Source organism: Anabrus simplex, chromosome 5 (assembly GCF_040414725.1).
Source record: "Anabrus simplex isolate iqAnaSimp1 chromosome 5, ASM4041472v1, whole genome shotgun sequence".
Taxonomy (NCBI): domain Eukaryota; kingdom Metazoa; phylum Arthropoda; class Insecta; order Orthoptera; family Tettigoniidae; genus Anabrus; species Anabrus simplex.
Window position 1 is genome coordinate 404,660,896 of NC_090269.1, and position 18,115 is coordinate 404,679,010.

The 18,115-nt window shown below is 38.5% G+C and overlaps 1 protein-coding gene across 9 annotated transcripts in view; it reads left to right on the plus strand.

Annotated features, from left to right (window-relative positions):
- The window catches only part of Bili (FERM domain-containing protein 8 Bili), a 208,961-nt gene that overhangs the window by 100,249 nt on the left and 90,597 nt on the right, over positions 1–18,115 (plus strand). For all 9 annotated transcript variants that reach the window (XM_067147768.2, XM_067147770.2, XM_067147764.2 and 6 more), the window contains one exon: positions 16,211–16,396. In XM_067147768.2, the coding sequence (XP_067003869.2) occupies positions 16,211–16,396 (186 nt within the window). The remainder of the gene's footprint in view (positions 1–16,210; positions 16,397–18,115) is intronic.

Below are 18,115 nucleotides of genomic sequence, written 5' to 3' on the forward strand. Positions count from 1 at the left end.
TGCCCTGCAATGACGCATCAACCTTATCACTGGCTATTCCTCAGTGGAGCTGTTTCTTGGTCGACAGCTATATGGCACCGCGGATTAGAATATTTGTCCACCACCCACTTCTGGTCAAGATGGTGTAGCTGTTTCATTGGCAGAGTGGCAGCAAAAGCAGCAGCAGGACATCAAGGAAAAGCAAGCTTTGGGTGAGAAGAGATACCTTACCCAGGCCAAGGTTCAAGATGTCAGAGAGACTCAGATATTCCTACCAGGCCAACAAGTACTGTGACATAAACACCCAGTCAGTAGTAAGATTGGAGGGTTTCACGCAATCCTCACACCTAAGTGGGTTGGTCCTGTCGAGGTCGATAAGCAGCTGGGCCATGGGGTCTACTATAATAATAATAATTTCGTGTGGCTATTTCTAGCCGAGTGCAGCCCTTGTAAGGCAGACCCTCCGATGAGGGTGGGCGGCATCTGCCATGTGTAGATAACTGCGTGTTATTGTGGTGGAGGATAGTGTTATGTGTGGTATGTGAGTTGCAGGAATGTTGGGGACAGCACAAACACCCAGCCCCCGGGCCATTGGCATTAACCAATGAAGGTTAAAATCCCCGACTCGGCCGGGAATCGAACCCGGGACCCTCTGAACCGAAGGCCAGTACGCTGACCATTCAGCCAACGAGTCGGACTATGGGGTCTACTTACTAAAGACCAACCCCTCTGTCAAGGTCCATGCACCGGAATTGCAGCGAGTCACCCAACCGCTGCGAATACAGAGTAAGCCTGGTACTGTCACGGGGCCACCTGGAGGAGAGGCTAGTAATGACATGTCACAATCTGGTCATGAGGAGGAGAACTCATCGACTACCACTGAGGAGGAGGCTGGCAGCGAGGCAACACCGACCCCCGACACGGCACTATCCGGTCAAGAAGAGGAGAGCATACCCAGCAACGTCGAGGAAAGAGAGAAGATATCATCTACGACCAAGGCAAAGTCGACGAGTGTGATAGACTGTTGAAATTGTTTCAAGTTATAGGGGGAATATTGATGTAAGTGTAGTGGACTAGTATAACTTGGAAACAATTCTCTAAACCCATGGGTAGATAGTGGAAATATCGTGCTCGATTAGTAGGTGTTGTTGTTGTTGTTGTTATTATTATTATTATTATTATTATTATTATTATTATTATTATTATTATTATTATTATTATTATTATTATTATTATTATGACTTGTGAGGTGTGGCTGTGAAGATTTTTACGCCTATTATTATTTATGTAGTTATGTACGGACTTTATTTGGTATAAATCGTGGTCGTATCATTTGTTATTTGTGTGTTGTATGATCTGTCTTGTGTCAAGGGTTATGAATTTCATGTTGTTGGTCCGTATTGAAATGAGAATAACACATGAATAATAACACAGTTAAGGCTTCCACCTATTCAATACTAATATGTATTTACAATATTTTAAATTACATGGAACTAGTTTCGACCCACCTAGGGGTCATCATCAGCCATATTAAAGCATAAACAACTCTTGTCGAATCCTAAAACATGTTATTTTTAACGGTAATAATCTTATGGATTTATAATTTATAAAGTGAAGTGTGATAATGAAATGAGAAATGTTAGTATGGTACAGGTGAGTAGTAATTAATAATTATACGAAGAATATACATACTAAGAAGTTTGGAACAAAGTACAAATGGGGTGCTTAGTGTTGTAAAAATTATACACTCATGGATATCAGTAGTCTTCGTACTAAAGAATACAATGTAAAACGACACATATAAAAATATATATAAGTATGTACAAAGTCTGGAGAGTAAAAAGTGATACTCGTTTTATGCCGAGTCGGAGTATAACTTTTTACTCTCCAGAAAAAAAAAAGAGTATCACTTTTTACTCTCCAGACTTGGTACATACTTGTATATATTTTTTTATGTGTCGTTTTACATTGTATTCTTTAGTACGAAGACTACTGATATCCATGAGTGTATAATTTTACAACTCCAAGCACCCCATTTGTACTTTGTTCCAAACTTCTTAGTAAGTATATTCCTCATATAATTATTAATTACTACTCACCTCTACCATACTAACATTTCTCATTTCATTACCACACTTCACTTTATAAATTATAAATCCATAAGATTATTACCGTTAAAAATAACATGTTTTAGGATTCAACAAGAGTTGTTTATGCTTTAATATGGCTGATGATGACCCCTAGGTGGGTCGAAACTAGTTCCATGTAATTTAAAATATTGTAAATACATATTAGTATTGAATAGGTGGAAACCTTAACTGTGTTATTATTCATGTGCTGTCTTGTGTAACAAAACATGTGAGGTTATGTCACAATACGTCTGCACTATGTGCAGTAAAACCTTGATTATCCGTTCTAATGCCTGGGAAGGGCTGAATGGTTAATAAAAAAAATGGATACTCCATACTACTAATTTGAATGGACTTTAAAGTAAATGAAATTCCTATGCAGTATGATCCAGAAAACCAGGAACGACAAGATTAGGAATGAGAAAATTAGAGAAGAAGTAGGTATAGATGATTCCTCAATAAAATTCAGATATCAAGACTGAAGTGGTTTGGTCACATGAAAAGGATGAAAGTTAACAGAACTGCAAGGAAGGAATTTGACAGAAAAGTAGAAGGAAGACGACCTGTGGGAAGGCCACAAAGGAAATGGATAGATTTAGTTAAGAACGATGTACTGCTGAGAGGTCATGATTGGGACAAGTTGGTGGAGGAGGAATGGTACAAGGACAGAATGAGATAGAGGAGGCTCATATACCACACCCGGGAAACTGGAGATGGTTTAGGATGATGATGATGATGATTTAAAGTATGTAAAATTCATACCGTATAACCTAAAAATGCAGTGCATTAAACCCTCTTTAAAACCAAAATGTAGTCAAAGCTACAACAATACGTACTAAATATTCACCTAAATTACCAGCAGACCATAAATAATTAATTTACTTGGTGTCATTTAAGCTGCTTTAAAAAAAAAAATTTTTTTTTTCTTTTTTTTTTTTTGCACTCTCCTACAACTTATTTTCTTTATGTCCATTCTGAGCTTTCTTATTACAAGAATGTCTGAAAAATCTGTATCGTCCTCTTGCTCCAAGAATTCCATTTACGTTTCAGCCGACTCCAGTGCGGTCTGAAGCGGTACGTGATTGATTGTGACGCACTCTTCTTCCCCGTCCCCCCTCACTTTCACTCGTCACTTCGAAGCTGACTGCCGAGTTCCCGTTCGCGTTTTTATTTACTATTTCGTCATCAGTTAAAATGTGATGCCCAGACAATACATCGTCAGTATGAAGCCACTCCTTGATGTTACTTTTATCCACTTTGATCATCAATCCTTCATTTTCATCTTCATCAGTGAACCCATGAAAATCGTCAGCTAGCTCTTCGACATCAACATACAATTTTTTCCATGATCGAGTGATGTTCTGAGTGGTTACTAGATCTCATGATTTCTGGGCAAGATAAAGTGCTTCTTTAAGATTGAGTTTTTCCCAGAACTCAACCATCGACGTTTCTTCGGAAAGTAAGGGTCTAGCAATTCCCGCTTATAATGTGCCTTAAAGGTTGTGATGACGCCTTGGTCCATCGGCTAAATTAATGAAGTTACATTAGGTGGCAAATAGGAAACAAAAATATTTCCATCCTCTGATTTCAACTCTGTATCAACAGGGTGAGAGGGTTCATTATCAAGAAAAAGGATGGTCATTAACGGCAAGCCTTTGGACGCCAAGAAATCTCGAACCTGCGGAATGAACTTATTATGGAACCAAGTCCTGAAAATATTGCGTGTCATCCATGGAGATTTGTTATGATAATAAACTACTGGGAAATATTTCATCACTGTTCCTTTGAAAGAACGCCGATTTTTTTGCTTTACCAAAAACAGTTAATTTTAATTTATGGTCGCCACTTTCATTCGCACAGCACAAGATGGTAATGTGCTCTTTACTAGATTTGTGACCAGGAGCTGATTTCTCTTCAGCAGCTGCCAGTGTTTTACTGGGTAAGCACTTCCAATAAAGTCCATTTTCATCGGCATTGTACACTTGACTTGGAACAAAATTGTATCTCTCAATCATGCGCTTAAACTCGTATCTAAAGTTTCCTGCTGCACTGCTGTCACCACTTAGTTTTTCTCCTTTGATGTTTAGTTCTCGACAGCCATGTCTGTCCTTAAATCACTGTAGCCAACCATTAGACGCTGGTGAGCACCCTGAGAGCCCCATCTTTTCGTAAAAAATTTGTGCCTGCTTTATTATCATAGGACCACTAATATGTACACCATCGCCTTTGTTTTGCTGAAACCACATGAATAACGCAGCATCCAGTTCTTTTAAAGATGATGCTTTCATTGTTTTTCTTTTAGCGAGTCCATGCGAACTGTCGGAACTCGCCGCAAACTGTAACACTTTGTATTTATTCTTCATTTTTTTTTTTTGCTATTTGCTTTACGTCGCACCGACACAGATATGTCTTATGGTGACGATGGAATAGGAAAGGCCTAGGAATTGGAGGGAAGCGGCCGTGGCCTTAATTAAGGTACAGCCCCGGCATTTGCCTGGTGTGAAAATGGGAAACCACAGAAAACCATCTTCAGGGCTGCCGACAGTGGGGCTCGAATCCACTATCTCCCGATTGCTGGATACTAGCCGCACTTAAGCGACTACAGCTATCGAGCTCGGTTATTCTTCATTAGTTCCCGCACTGTTGTCACACCTACACCAAACTCTGATGCTAAATTTGAGACTAGTTCACCTTTCTTTAACCGTCCGATTATATTAACTTTATTTTGTATGGTTAAAACTAAACGTTTTCTTTTTACTGCAGATTTTTATCTCAACATTGCTCGGCTGTTAGAACGAAAAATAAATGTTCAGCTTTATCAATCACTCTTACATTTCATTACTTTGCACTGCAGTACAGAATGTAGCTACCTGTCTACTAATAGCGGAGGTTGACTATGACGGACTGCTCGGCTGGTTTCCAATTCCTGTGCATTGTGAAATATTTACGATGCAGTAGGCTGTTTAACGTTAAGAATTTCATACTTAGGTTCCGTATTGAATCAAGATTTACATCAAAGAAAGGACGATAAGTTCCACCTTTTCAATACTATATATTATGCGAACGTTTTACATTTTGTTAAAAAATCACAATCTTTGATGCAGTAGGCTGTGGTGAAAATATTTAACCTTGACAGAGAACTCTAGTACATGTTTCAAGAATGTACTAGACATAATGTTAAGGTGAAAGGTAAATATTAAAAAAATTAACACATAGTATTGACTAGGCAGATCATCCACCTCTCTCTATTTATTATGTATATTGTTTTTTAAAAAATCAAGATTTTTTTTTTGGCGATAGATAATCTGCAGAATGGTTAATCAATGTAAGAACACGTACTGTTAATTAATAGTATATAATTTATTATTATCTGTAAATATGATGTATAAATCCAATGTAATGTTGTGCAACACAGGGTAATAGTCCAGATCAACACACCTTTGTTCCTAGTTTTACAGAACATTCTATCCATTTTTACTTAGGTTATTGAGTTTTTAACCTTTTTTAAAATCCTCGGTAGGAAAATGTATCTTGCGCTCTTTTATGTATTATTTTATTTGATTTTGTATATTAATTGATACATTTAAAGTGGCAGTTAGTTACAGCCAAAGGGACCTCTGGTCCTACTTATCGTTTTGCAATGCGATTTTATTTGACGGAAATAAATATCACACGAGAACACGTTCACTTCCTTATATAAATTACTTTATTGTCACTGTAAGTCACAGCACACAATTATACACACTAGCAAGTGACACTACAACACTTAATAGCGGAGTACCCTGAAGTCGATTCTGACAAGTACAGATATCAACAACACAACACTCTCTTTAATTCACCGCTCCACCTCGGAGCCCAACAGTCACTCGCAGTCCATCACTTGCCTTCAGATTCCCGATGGGAATCAACATCTATATTATGCAAGACTCACTCCGAGTCCAACACTCATTCCTCACTGAGTGACAGCTCGAGAGAGATATATATATATACTGTTCGATCCACCATCTAGAACTCTCGATTTCTGGAAGGGTTCTTACAAAACTCTAATGGAACACACTCGAAACATCGATTGACCAGCTAGTCGAATGGATACTCAAACTTTCGTTTACTGTTTACCAATACACACTGAAATTTCTCCAACATTCCTAATGTCTCTACATGTATCTGGATAATAAACCTTACAGTAAGTTTCCAGAACCCTTCATATATACCAAATTATAGTATAATAAGTCTAATATACGAGCATTATAGAGTTTTCTACCGCTTTCGACTATATAGATTTTGAGGTTAAACAAATTTATAACATATATTTACAGGGTACCCTGTATTAGTCATAATTTACATTTAATAAAAGATAATTAAAATATGTGTCTGTCTGTTAGGTCATCAGCCCAGAGGCTGGTTGGATCCTCAAATAGCATTACCAAAGGCTATGCAGTTATAGGGAAACCACAAGAACCAATGGCAGTACCAAAATGAGGCATACTAGGCAAGATGAGGAGTGAGGTATTATCCGCACACTTTATCTTGGTGCATTTACACCCTAGTGCTGAATCGGTCGACCTCGGCGATCTTCGAGATTCGTACTGGCAATCTTTGAAACACAAACTATGAATCGCGTAAGCATCGTTGTGCGACATCTGGGGTACACTTTATGTACTAGTACTGTTGTTGTTTACACAACAAAGCCAAAGTATAGAATTCATGCTAGGAACAAAATTCGCATCGAGAAATGTTTTATAATGTTATATAATGTGTATGTGACATAGTTGTTGGCTTAAGATGATAACGGTTTAGAAATTTCATATCGATCGATCATATTCTCTATTCAATTCAGATTTCATTTTCATTCAGTTGGCAGCACCAGGCAGCACTATCGATACCGGGACAGCTCCCTCCTTACTCCTCACCCCCGTACACAAATGCACCATGATAAAGTGTGCAGATAATAGTTTGCCATTGCTTTCCTCACTGGGCCAGACAGTGCTATTGTAGCACAACTAACCCTATGAGCAACACCTTTCATGACACTCAGACACACTGGTTGTGCTCTGAATGTCATTAATCAGCGCCACCCATACCCCAGCAGCTTCCATATTGTCACAGCCATGGATGAGACTGGGACTTCAGTGGAAGCTACACTTTGCTCTGGCCTGTGCCAAGAGATGGATGCAAAAGTACTGTATTCATCAAGAAATGACAGCAGGCAGAATTAAAATATATTAAACATAATAATTGAAAGTTTTTTTACACCAGTTACGGTGTCGTACCTACGACATACTTGTAATTAACTTCAAATATATTTATATTTTTATTTCTAAATTTATATCCTAATGAAGGGGAGTCAACTGCTTGTTGATATGACAAAAAAACATCTCAACCAAGATGTCACTCCGCCTGTCGTCAAGGGCATTTTGTACCTACTGCCAGGACTTCCTGATGCCGCCCTTAACATGGGAACAGACTTCTTTTGCAGCTGCTCCTAACATGGATAACAGATGCTGCATGTTGGCTTACAGAACATTCTATCCATTTGTACCTAGGTTATTGGGTTTTTAATCTTTTTTTTTTTTTTTTTTTTTTAATCCTCGGTAGGAAAATGTATCTTATGTTCTTTTATGTATATTTTTTATTAGATTTTGTGTATTAATTGATACATTTAAGTTAAAGTGGCAGTTAGTTACAGCCAAAGGGACCTCTGGTCCTACTTGTAATTAACTCCGAAAGGAGCAACTCTGCCCAAAGCTGTTGGCTCCTTCAGGGTGTTAGGTTATTTCCCGCCACCCAACAATTGGCGCTGAGTCACTGGCTGTACAGCGTACTCTGTTATCTGTAGCCAGACTGGAATTGATAATATCGAATATTGACATAAATTCTAAGTTATACCCAAATATATTTATACATGCAAAAATAAATAAATAACTGACAAGCCCACTGTTATACTGGGGTAGAGTGCTGGTAATTTCAAAATTGAAAAGGCCTGAAGAGCTTGAATACTTGTTTCCTTCAGGGAACTTTATTTTTGAAATAAATGGCTGTGTGATAGTACATATATCACACACTCGCACTGTATTCAGAAATAAGATATATTATTGTCATTATTATTATTATTATTATTATTATTATTTCATTTGATTTGTATATTTATTCTTAATATTTTAAGGCAGAAGGTCTCCATATATGATATGAGTAATTTGTTTTGTACAAATGGATAGGAAAACAGTGCCATTTACAACTCGGGAACTTTGCGTGAGTCATAGAACTGTCCAGAGTCCGATGACGCGGCCTGGTTGTTATTGTCATGGGATCCGGAAGCGGTTCAGGGCGTGGTTTTGGTACGTCAAGAGGATCTTCTGCTCGTGATTGGATGGCCAGGATCAATCTAGACATATCACGTGAGAGTAGGGGGAAGCGGAGGCTATTTAGGCATATGAGAAAACGGCGGAGAAGGCTTGACAGAAAACTTCGGTAGTAAGAGGTGATATATCTTTTGTAGAACGTGATTTTATTAAGTTTGTGGAATGTGGTCTTATGTTTGTGGAACGTGGTTACGTACAAACCATAGAGTGCTTAGGCATTTGGTATTGTATCACTTGTAGCAGCTTGGTGTCTTATATTTTGGTAAAAGCTATGGGGTACTCTGTCTCAGACTTTCCATAATTTATGTTCTGGAACAACAAGCGCGTGTTGGTCGAGTGAATGTATCTTTAAACCAAGTGTTAGAGTCAGTGAGCACAGTATTATAAAGGTACAATGTCTGTGTGATATAACAAGTGCCAATAATGAGTGTAAGCACAGAGACAGTGAAGGGTATTCGTCCATATATATTTTGTAATGAACTTTCATCGAGCTGACTGAAAATGGTAGCTTGGTCCTTGCTTTTGGTTTCCCACTGTTCTTGTTGTTGGTGGTGTTGTTGTAAATATGGAGTCTTCAAGCAGTATTTTGTTGTTGCATTTTATGTATATTTTGGTGTGTTGATGAGGTGCTCATGCACTGATATTATTTAGAATATTATTTTAAAATCAGTGGAGTTATTAATGAACCTAGGAGCAGTTCCTACCTATTTAGTCATTTTCAGAAGTTTAGGTAAGCCCTGAAGCAGATGTACCAGTACGCAGCTTTATGTACACGCCCTGGGAGAGAGAATTATCATGCTTTATGAATATTCGAGGGATCCATTCTGGTGAACTCTGGCGCCCATACTACGGATATTTCAATATTTTTAAAAATTAATTAATTAATTTTATTTTAATGATTTTATTTATTTATTCAGATACCATATATAATAGGAACCTCCGTGGCTCAGACGGCAGCGCGTCGGCCTCTCACCGCTGGATACCGTGGTTCAAATCCCGGTCATTCCATGTGAGATTTGTGCTGGACAAAGCGGAGGCGGGACAGGTTTTTCTCCGGGTACTCCAGTTTTCCCTGTCATCTTTCATTCCAGCAACACTCTCCATTCTCATTTCGTAGCATCTATCATTCATAAATATATCACTTTGGGAGTTGCGACCCCATCGTAATAACAGCCTATATATGATTCATTCATTACATCCCTGACCCGGTCACTGACTGGAAAACAGGTTGTAGGTTTTCATTTTCACCATATCGTCCCTGCTCTGGCAAACTAACGAATCTGCAAATTGTTAAAAGGTTAGGAGAGCTGAAAGAAGTTGTGATTACTCATGTCAAATCAATTTTTATATTTAATTATTGGTTTCATGTGTTAGGCATACAGAACGAGCTGCAGATGTGAGACTTTGTCAGAGGGTAGACAATATATAAATAACAAAATCTAGACCAGAACTTCAGAACTACAGATTCCGTAGTTTGCCAGAGTGGGGACGATATATAATAATTGGATTTCAGCTGCCGTAACATGGGTATACTTTGCATCACTTTTTATAGTTCATAAGAAGAGAGTCAGTTTCAGAGAAGTTACATCGCCGGAAACTATATACAGCTCTTTAAAGGTGGTGTGTGGGTTAGTAGGAATGCACATGTGTGTAATGTAATGACCTAACAATTCTATAATAAGTGTTATTGCAATCTAAATATTGATGCAAAGTAACCCATATGAACGGGTAACTTTGCATCATTGCTTATATGTCCATATATTTCAATGAATAATGAGGCCAGATGCAAAGTTACAGTATGGAATGACCAGTTCTATGGCGAGAAATAGAGGGCATCACATTATGGATAATAATATAAGGTTTCACATGGTAAATAACAAGGTTTATAGAAAGAAAGAGAGAATTGTATTGTAATCCAAATCTTACAAAAATCTATCGGAAAATACAATTAAAACAGCAAACACTGTGTACGAAGTTTGCACTAACTGCCTTCAATTTCAGAATTTCCTTTCGAGTTCAGGAATTCGAAAAATTCCCCTTTTACCCAGTCTCTGGGGGCTTTATTCCTCCAATAACATCCATCCATTCATAGAACAGTTTATCACTTTGAGCGGGCCACTTCCATAATTTCAGAGACTTTATCATTGCACCAACCTTAGCCACTTCTTCATTGAAACTTTCTGTTACTCCAGGATATAAATCACCGTCGTAACGAATAACTATAAATGCCCCAACTTGACGATTCACAGGCAGGAAACTGGGTTCTTCTTGCCCTAAAATCTCGTCCTATTCATCAGTCGTTTCCAGCTGCTTGCATCGATATGTGTCCCAGGTTTCTTCATCTGACGAATCCTGACATATGGAGTCATCATCATGTTCCTCACCGGATTCAGAAGAATAAATTTTCTCCACCCTTTGCTTCTTCTTTGCAATGTTTCTTTTGGTTAGAGGTGCACATTCTTGTTGGACAAGCTCTTCATGTGCAACACTCTTATCAGCAGGAACATCAATCTTTCTCCTTCTCTTCACGTTGCCGTTCCCTGTGCATGCCATTCTGGTGTTTTCTGAGACATCTAAAAATGCTGCACTTACAGCCTTTTCATCAGCTACTTTTTGTGGCAGTCGCTGGAGCAGTGGTTCCTTGTCACACGGCACAATCCCACATTTCAAGAACCCACTCTGCAAATTCTTTGCTATGTTTGGCGCTAAAATTTGAAGAGTATGTCTCAGCAATGCAGGGAACTGTTGCTTTGGTAGAATATTGTGCTTCATTCCCTCTTTCGTGTCTCTCCAATCTGACAGCACTTTTCTCCACGCAACTTTCAGTGGATGATAGACAGATACATCTAGCGGTTGTGTGATATGGGTGCTATTTGGCGGGAGACACACAAAATATATGTCTTCGTCCCGTCATTTCTGAGAAATTGGCACAGAAAGATGACTTGACAAATTGTCGCCGATCACAACTTTCTTCCCTGATGATCTTCTCAATTTAGGAAGGAGGAGACTCTCAAACCAGTCACTGAAAGTGGCAGCATCAAACCATCCAGGCGAAGAATTGTTGTAGCGGCAACCATCGGTCCTCCCTTTGTCCAGGTTGTCCAGTTTTGTCCAGCCTTGTAAACCACATAGGGTGGCAGCATTTCACCGGCCGCATTTCCACAAAACATGACGGAAACACTGCTTTTGGAGAAATTGCATATTCTCTCAGGATACTTCACCCCTCATTTAACCAACACTCTATTTTGCCCAGGATTATCTGAAATATTAGTTTCATCGAAATTCCAGATCTTGTGAGGTGGAACGTCTTTCAAAACAACCCGTAGATTATCAATGTATTCTGTAATGATCTTTTCATCGATAGTTGCTCGACATTTCTTGATGTTAGCTGTAAATCTTTCAGACAACAGTGGGTGTCTCTGCAAAAATGACTTTGTCCATTGTTTTCTGGGCAGATTGTTTTTAAATCTCTTCACAGAGATTCATGCGATCGAGGTAATATTTTGCTGCATAACATAGATCATCCGCTGTTAATGGGAACCCAAAATCACTCATTACTTCAATGTATTTTAGAAAAGAATTTTCTTCATCTGTAGAGAACACTGGAAAGAAACTACCCAAGTCTTAAGAATAATAAAAAGACAACATCATAAGGACACACTGCAGTTAATTGAAGAACAATTCAATAAAACTCAATCAAGGGACTACTACAAAACCTTCAGAAAGCAGCTCCAAAAATATGAACCCCTGACCCTACTGATGAAGGATGAAAATGGTAAGCTGGCTCATAACAACAAAGACAATACAGAAATTCTGGCTAAATATTTCAACAAGCTTTTAAATTGTGAGGAACCTACAGAACTCCTTCATTTGGACACCAACACCCCGATAAAAACACCACCAGAGAACATCAATTCCCCCCCACAATAAAGGAAGTCTACCGCTCTGAATAAATTGAAAAACTACAAAGGGCCAGGGGAAGATCAGACCTTTGCGGAAATCTGGAAATATACAGGAACATCAGCAAAAGTTGCCCTCCATCAACAACTTCTCTCTATCTGGATTAAAGAAGAACTACCAGAACACTGGACAACAGCCCATATTCACCCACTGCACAAAAAAGGAGGCAAAACCGACCCTAATAACTACAGGGGAATCTCGCTGCTAGACATAACGTACAAAATATTTTCAATAATCATCCTTAATAGGATAAGTTTACAACTTGAGAAAGAACTAGGAGAATATCAAGGAGGTTTCAGACCCTGGAGGAGCTGTCCTGATCAGATCATGAGTCTTAATTTGATAATGGACTATAACAGGAGAAGAAATAGAGATACAGTATGCTGATAACATTTGTAGATTTCAAGAAAGCTTATGATTGCATCCATAGAGAATCTCTGTTCAAAATTTTAAGACACCTTGGACTACACCCCAAATTAATAAACATGATAAAATTGACTCTCACTAACACCAAATTAAAAGTGAAGTTTAGGGATGAAACATCAGAGACATTTGAAATTAAAACTGGACTACGGCAGGGAGATGGGCTCTCACCACTATTATTTAATTGTGCTCTAGAAATCGTAATGAGGGAATGGTTTAGGAAATGTCCCCCCAAAATAAAGATTAGCCGAAAAATCAAAACAAATTGCCTGGGTTTCGCTGACGATTTAGCATTACTAGCAGTGGGCATAAAAAAGCAAAAACCCAGATATCAGAACTTCAAAACATTGCAAATAAAATTGGCCTCAAAATATCATTTGAAAAAACATAAATTATGCCCCAAAAACCAACACAGCTGAAAGAAGTTACCATAAACGGTAATAAAATCAAAATAGTAACTCAATTTAAATATCTTGGAGAAATAATAACACATAACCTAAATGAAAAAATCTCAATCCAAACAAGAACAAATAGATTAGCTAAAGCACAAAAATTAATGTGGGATACCTACAAAAAGAAATGTCTATCAATAAATGCAAAAATGAAACACTACAACACAGTTATAAAACTGGAAGCTACATATGCAGCAGAAACACTTTTTTCACCTGAATAAACAATCAAAGACTGACAGACTTCAGAAAATTGAAAGGAGGATTGGAAGAACCTGCATCAACAAAAAATACCAGAAGGATGGACAGTGGCGGTTAATACCTAATAAAGTCGTGTACAAAGAGCTAGAACCCATTACAGATACTATGCGTAAGAGGAGACTGGGATTCTTTGGACATATCATGAGGATGTAGGATTCGAGACTTCTGAAACAACTAGTACAACACAATCTCGTCTCAAAAAATACCACAACAGGATGTAAATGGATCAGAGAAGCAAGAGAGGATCTGAAGGAAATAGGCCTTACAACAGAAGACACCACAAAGAAGATAAAATTGAATACAAAACTCAAGAATACAAACCTCCGCTTTACCCTTACACAAAACAAACCAACAACATGCATATTTTCAACTGAGGAAAGGGCACGAAAATCGGAGCGTCTGAAGAAGTACTGGGAAGACCGCAAAGCCCGAACAATCCCTTCAAAGAGACCTGAACGACGGACTGACTAAAGTGATCCTATGTGGTCATAAAAGAAGAAGAAAAGAAGAAGAGAACACTGGTGGCTTCCCTGGTGATTTTACATGCTTCCCTTTGAGTTTGTTGGCTATTGTTCTGAAGGGTATATTATAATGATCTGAGGCTTCCCGCCATGAAAGATTCCCTCCTTTGATGTCTTCTAAGCACTCTTGCAATGTCTCTGGGCTGTAGTTGGTATATCGACGTGAACCAGGTTTCCTTTTGTGTGTTTGCCCCATGACTGAAAAGGACAGTATTCTGAATGAGAAACTCATTAAAATATTCATCACTGTCATTAATTTTTTCGGAAGGGGGTTACTTTGCATCACTTCTGTTGCGATGCAAAGTAACCCCAAAATCTTGAATTCATAATCTCATTTGGAAAATTACACAAAATTACATTAAAGGAAACTTACATAGCAGTTATGTAGGCAATATTGAGAGTCTCTACGAAATGTGGCAAAGATTATTGCAACACTTACCTCAAAACAAACAAAAATGTTGACGATGTTGATGGATTTTTCCGACTAATTTCTTAATAGTTTATGGTCACTACAATGAACACATGAAAACAGAGCAACCAAAATGGCGGGAAAATCTATTAAAGTTGTTCAAGGCATGCTTTGAAGTTCTATCTATTGGAATATACCAAAACTACTTGATTTTAGTTAGCTTTCTATCCAGCAGATGGGGGTAAATCTTTTTTCACATTTGATGCAAAATAACCCCTGAAGATGCAAAGTATACCCGTGGCGTTTAAACAATTTAGATAAAGTCTGAACATACACTGGCACTAAAAGATTTGCATGGCACACACATAAAATCACTAGATAGCATAAGAATCAGTTTCAGTATCTCTAATTTTAAGATATCAATTGCCTCTACACTATTGATTGGTGGATGATGTCTGGCAATATATTGCAGTTTTCTTTGCAAAGTGTATCCAAAATTGCAAAAAGATTGGTGAAATACATAGAACTTCACAAAAAATTACATAAGAATACGCAGAAGGTGGTAAAATGTTTGAAATTTGCGATATACCGCGTCTGTAGAATGTTTAAAAATCATGCAGTAGACTTTATAAAGCACTCATATTGCATCTACCTTACAGATATCAATAATTTGAGAGAAACCCATTTGCAAAAATAAGGGATCCCTAAGCATGTCACGTCTGTGTTCGGCATGCAAGGTAGGAATGCAGCCGGAGTGTGAGCACCTAAGGAGCGCTATTTGGCTAGACTTGTTCTAGGTGTTGATATTATACTTGTATTTGATTGCTTATTATTGTATATAGAGTGAACCGAAATTCGCGCACTCGGGCGTCGCAGCGCGACTCCTCACATGCCAGCAATAAAAAAAATAGTCTCTCACAAAAGTTTATCCTGTGAGCATATCCAGCAGAAAAAGGACATTGCAGAGTGGCAATCTGGCAACACTGTAACCACATGTAGGGTAACTACCTCTGTCAGCACATATTAGTCGTGCTGTACAGTTGGTGCAGTGGATAGAGTTTTGGGTTAGCATGCAGGACGTCGAGGGGTCGATCCTGGGTTGAGGCATATGTTTTTTATTTCGTAAATGTAGTCCAGGTGGTGTGGTATCTGGCATCTTAATCGTTGACAGCGATTGCTGCGGGTCCTGTAGAAACCATTTGCACTTACATACTACGATCCTAGAAATGGACGAACAATCATTTTCATTGGTCAGCTTTGAAAGACGCCCTTTCCATGTCGTGGGCGTGTATTCGCTGTTGATGATTAAGATGTCACAAACCATACCACATACGCCTCAACCCAGGATCGACCCCTCGACCTCCTGCATGCTAACCCAAACCTCTATCCACTGCACCAACTATACAGCATGACTAATATGTGCTGACAGAGGCAGTTACCCTACATGTGGTTACAGTGTTGCCAGATTGCTACTCTTCAACGTACTTTTTCTGCCGGATATACTCGCAGGACGAAATTTTGTGAGAAACATTTTTTTATTGCTGGCATGTGAGGAGTAGTGCTGCGACACCCGGGTGCGCGAATTTGGGTTCATCCTGTATAAGACTTATAATTATATCAGTATGTGTTTTATCTGCTTTATAATTTTTACCTTTTTTTCCAATATTAGATGCATGTCGTTCTTGTCTTCAATAGAGTACATTTCTTCATGATTTTTCAGGGAACAACAAGATAAATTTCTGCCTGCCCATGTTAGTCGAAGTAATTGGTCATGGCTTAGAATCAGCGGCAAGAATTCACCAGAAGTTCGCCTTCTTGAACAGTTCAAACGTATTCCCACGAGTACCACTGTGAGGAAATTAGTGCGAAAATACCTGGAATTTTGTTGGTCTTTACCTTATTATGGGTATGTTCCTTTCTTGTTTATCAGAATATCTATGTCTGTATACATCTAGAAACTCATTCTAAATTTTTTGTTCCTCTATTTGATGGTTTCCTTACTTTCTTTTAGGAAATAATATGTACACTAACCAGCAAAATGTTGATCACTTTGTAAAAATTGAATCAACACAAATAAATACCAACATACAGAGCCAGCTTCTCTTTATTAAGGCTTTATAAACTAACAAACATCTACTCAACAGTTTTAGAGATAACAGATTTCGAGTGCCACTCCATGAGCCACTTTTCATACTAAGTGATAGGCGCTGATTTTATTGCACCTGTGTGCAATAAAACCTTTTATGATACCAGAGCGGAAGCTATTGATGTATTATCAATATGTGTATAATTTTATCACAAGTAAAAAAAAATTCTTGAGTTTAACTTTTACGTTTGTTGAGTAAAGTTGCCTTTTAGCCAAGAAGATGCTGTGAGAGCTATTGCGTTAATTGAGGATGGATGAAGCCTTCTGTTTGTTGTGAATGTGATTGTTGCATCCAGTGTCCAGCATGCTCTGAGACAAGTCCGTGAACTCATTACCTATTGGAGACAACATAGATTAGGCCTTCAGAAGTCTACAACTGCCAGGAATGAGCTTCCTGGTCCTTCAGGTCTTTCAAGATCACCACATTACTACAGTCCAGGCTACAAATTTTCATGAGGCAGTAAGAAACGTCTCTATGTTAGAGGACTGTGACACGAAGACCTCTGGAAGTCAATTTGAGGTTGAAAAGACCTGCTACTGCTGTGGAGCTACTTTCCCGGCACTACACTATTCAATTAGAATTTAGAATTTGTATGTCACTGCGAGAACAGCGTGGTCGTCAGTATTCTGGATTACTGTAGGCACGTCCTAGTTTGTGAAATATGGGCAACGGCTGAGTGGCCTAGTAAGTGGTCCTGAGAGTTGGGATACCAGTTGCCATGGAATGGGAGTGGGCATCTCGGGCATATTCTGAGTCATGACCTTCCTTGTGCTCAGGTGGCTGGGACTATACAATCCACCGGTGGTTCCTAACCCGTTAGAGGAGAGATGGGAGTAATGGAGTCCCACTTCCATTTGACAGGCGAGGGACTCCTTGGAAACAACTTGGCAAACAAAATGGAAGTTGATGGGGAGCTATCAATATTAATGGAGCTTATGGAGAAGAAAGGAAGTAAAACTGGCTGAGTCAGCAAAGAGGATGTGTCTGGATGTGTTAGGTGTTAATGATATTCGGATAAGGGGAGATACGGAAGAAGAGATAGGAGATAAAGTGTTCTTGAGAGGTGTTAAAATAGGGAAGGGCAAAATGTGGTGCAAGACTGTTCATCAGGAATACTACTGCATGCAGCATAGTTTCTGTTAGGCACATACATGAGCTAATGATCTGAGTAGATTTGGAAGTTCGAGGAATTAGGATGAGAATTGTCTCAGTCTTTTCTCCATGTGAGGGTGCAGCGTTAAATTCAAAGACCTGCACCAGGCCTGTCCGGAGGCCACACGCCATTATTATTATTATTATTATTATTATTATTATTATTATTATTATTATTATTATTATTATTATTATTATTATTATTATTATTATTATTACTGTACCTTACATACATAAGGAAAGCCATGGGAGGTTTTGGGATTGCCTATTACTGTTTTGTTCCTAATAGAAGACTGGGAATTTTATATTTTTGTGTTAAAATGTTA